The sequence below is a fragment of the Littorina saxatilis genome, linkage group LG13 (assembly GCF_037325665.1).
Source record: "Littorina saxatilis isolate snail1 linkage group LG13, US_GU_Lsax_2.0, whole genome shotgun sequence".
Lineage (NCBI taxonomy): Eukaryota > Metazoa > Mollusca > Gastropoda > Littorinimorpha > Littorinidae > Littorina > Littorina saxatilis.
Window position 1 is genome coordinate 7499139 of NC_090257.1, and position 3506 is coordinate 7502644.

Sequence of the window (3506 nt, forward strand, 5' to 3'; positions counted from 1 at the left end):
AGGTTGCTGAAATAATGTGTTGGATGATTGTCTGTTGGTTGGCTGTTTGGGTTGTTGATGCTGTGTTTTTGTTTTTTTTTAGTGTTGTTGTTGTTTGTGTTTTAAACGTGGTTTGAATCTGCAAGTGAGCTATTAAGTTGCAACCCATATTGTGCTGTTTATCTTGCAATCAAAAGCGGCTTAGGTTTTAAAAACATTAGGTGCGTGTTTTTCTTTCCTGTTAATGGAGATTGCATAACTTCACAAATGATTCATAACACTCTGCAAAAATCCTGACTTAGCGCTGTGCTGGATGCACAAGTGTACATACAACCACCAATATCGTGTGTTGTATTATTACTGATGTGCAGAGGAATGTGAAGAAGATCCATCGTCCTTCTTCTTCTTGGCGTTCGCAGAGGTTACACAATCAGTCCAGCACTGGTGATAAATGTTGTCGTTTTCTCCAACTCCTGTCGACTGCCGTATAGTTTGGTCTGCAAGGGAGTTGGTGACGGCCACACTTCTTTTCGTTCCTCATCTAGTAAGGGACATCGCTGTAAGATGTATCCATCGTCCTAACAAACGCACACTTATTTGAAATAAATTTTCTGATTAAAATATTGCATGTGTGTATTTCATTCTGTATTCAATACGCTCAGTGCTATGTTTACCAGACCCCAGCGGGCCACACGTTGCAGAGTTCCAGTGAACACAACGGTACATTCCGTCTGCTCCTGCCCAACCCTCCGTCTGGAGGTAACTACACCTGCACTCTCCCGACCCTCTCCCCAGCCACACGCTGTCTCCCGCCACTCTCCCTGCTGCTAGAGGGCGCCACTGTCATTGTGGATCAGGTCAAGGTCAGCTTTACTCTGTTGGAGGCCAGGCAGAGAGAGACAGAGGCCCGGCTAGAGGTCAAGCTGAGAGAGTCCGAATCCAAACAGCAACACATGCTGACACTGATGTCTACTGAAAACGCAAGGTTGCAGGCTGAGCTGGATTCAGTAAAGAACGAAAACAACCAGCAAAACAGTTATATCAGTGCCTTTCAGAACACAACGGAGTCACTCAAAGCTCGGCTTGGTGGGTTTCTATTTCGCAGGCATGCTTTTTACATTTAGTCAAGTTTTGACTAAATGTTTTAACATAGAGGGGGGAATCGAGACGAGGGTCGTGGTGTATGTGTGTGTGTGTGTGTGTGTGTGTGTGTGTGTGTGTGTTTGTGTGTGTGTGTGTGTGTGTGTGTGTGTGTGTGCGTGTGTGTATGTGTATGTGTGTGTGTGTAGAGCGATTCAGACTAAACTACTGGACCGATCTTTATGAAATTTGACATGAGAGTTCCTGGGAATGATATACCCGGACATTTTTTTTCTTTTTTTCGATAAATGTCTTTGATGACGTCATATCCGGCTTTTCGTGAAAGTTGAGGTGGCACTGTCACACCCTAATTTTTCAATCAAATTGATTGAAATTTTGGCCAAACAATCTTCGACAAAGGCCGGACTTCGGTAGTGCATTTCAGTTTGGTGGCTTAAACATTAATTTATGACTTTGGTCATTAAAAATCTGAAAATTGTAAAAAAAACACATTTTTTTATAAAACGATCCAAATTTACGTTCATCTTCTTTTTCATCTTTTTCTGATTCCAAAAACATATAAATATGTTATATTTGGATTAAAAACAAGCTCTGAAAATTAAAAATATAAAAATTATGATCAAAATTAAATTTTCGAAATCAATTTAAAAACACTTTCATCTTATTCCTTGTCGGTTCCTGATTCCAAAAACATATAGATATGATATGTTTCGATTAAAAACACGCTCAGAAAGTTAAAGCAAAGAGAGGTACAGAAAAGCGTGCTATCCTTCTCAGCGCAACTACTACCCCGCTCTTCTTGTCAATTTCACTGCCTTTGCCATGAGCGGTGGACTGACGATGCTACGAGTATACGGTCTTGCTGAAAAATGGCATTGCGTTCAGTTTCATTCTGTGAGTTCGACAGCTACGTGACTAAATATTGTATTTTCGCCTTACGCGACTAGTTTCTGTATCTACCTGCTTGTCAGTTAGTCAGTCAGCCAGTCTGTCTCTCTGTCTAGCTGTCCCTCTCTCTCTCTCTCTCTCTCTCTCTCTCTCTCTCTCTCTCTCTCTCTCTCTCTCTCTCTCTCGCTCTCTCTCTCTCTCTCTCTCGCTCTCTCGCTCTCTCTCTCTCTCTCTATATATATATATACATATATATACCTTGACGTCATTCTATATATATATATATATCTGTGTCTCTCTTTCTTTCTCTTTCTCTTTCTCTCTCTCTCTCATCTCTCTCTCTCTTTCCCTTTCACTCTCTCTCTCTCTCTCTCTCTCTCTCTCTCTCTCTCTCTCTCTCTCTCTCTCTCTGAATGTGTGTGTGCGTGTGGGTGTGTGTGGGTGTGTGTGTCTATTTGTGTGTGTGTGTGTGTGTGTGTGTGTGTGTGTGTGTGTGTGTGTGTGTGTGTGTGTGTGTTCCTCATTTTAAGATTTACAACTGAAGCTACTTTTCATAGATGTGTGCTGTTTGGGTGAACCAGCGGCTTAACAAATAATCCTCCATCATTGGATACATTCCACACACACACACACACACACACACACGCACACACACACACACACACACACACACACACACACACAAGTTGACACACATTCCCGCGCTTGCATGCAACCTTAAGTGTATCAGACCGAGTAGAGTGGAGCGGGCATTTGTCTATTTCACAGCAAAACGGATAGCCTAATGTCATTTTTGATTTATTTTGCACGCGTTGCCTTGTTATCCGTCTGACAGATGCAGCCAGCACACGTGTCAGTTTCCACGCCAGGTTGCCGAGCACCCTCGATAACTTCCATGGACGTCTTCATCCCTTCAACATCATCACCAACGAAGGGGACGCCCTCAACGGAACTACAGGCATCTTCACTACACCAAGGAACGGGACTTATTTCTTTGTCGCTTCATCGTCGTCAGATAGTGCGGATACGTTAGTTTTCATGTACCTGATGAAAGAGGGCACGAGAGTGGCGTTTGCATACGCCAGACAATATTCCAGTTACACCGCAGCGGCAACGTGTCACGCCACGCTACACCTCACTGTGGGGGAACGGGTGTGGGTGGAGAGCGCGTACTCAAATACGTATTATTACTATGAAAGCACTTCCTTCACAGGATTCCTGCTGGGTGCTGATGACTGGTGACAGGCACTGAGTTGAAAGGTGCCATTGGGCTATGCGTTGAAAGTAAATACAACATTACAATTTAGTCAAGCAAGCGATCATGTAGTCAAGCAATGGGTCAAGCAATCAAACATGGAAGAAGGCAAGGAAGCAAGCAAGTATGTAGTGGAATAAACGGCGTTGCTGCACACTACTTCTGTAAGTTTCACATATGTATATTATAGAGAAATACTTGCATTTCATATTATATCAAGAAATATAAGAAAGTATATTGAAAGACAAACACATTAAAGAACTCAAGAACAAGCCAGCAACAC

General features: G+C 42.8%; 1 protein-coding gene across 1 annotated transcript in view; it reads left to right on the plus strand.

The window, feature by feature from the left end:
- LOC138946382 (uncharacterized) overlaps positions 1-3506 on the plus strand; it is a 4911-nt gene extending 1405 nt beyond the window's left edge. The window contains exons 4-5 of the mRNA XM_070317961.1: positions 657-1065; positions 2804-3506. Of these exons, the coding sequence (XP_070174062.1) occupies positions 657-1065; positions 2804-3210 (816 nt within the window). The 3' untranslated portion in view covers positions 3211-3506. The remainder of the gene's footprint in view (positions 1-656; positions 1066-2803) is intronic.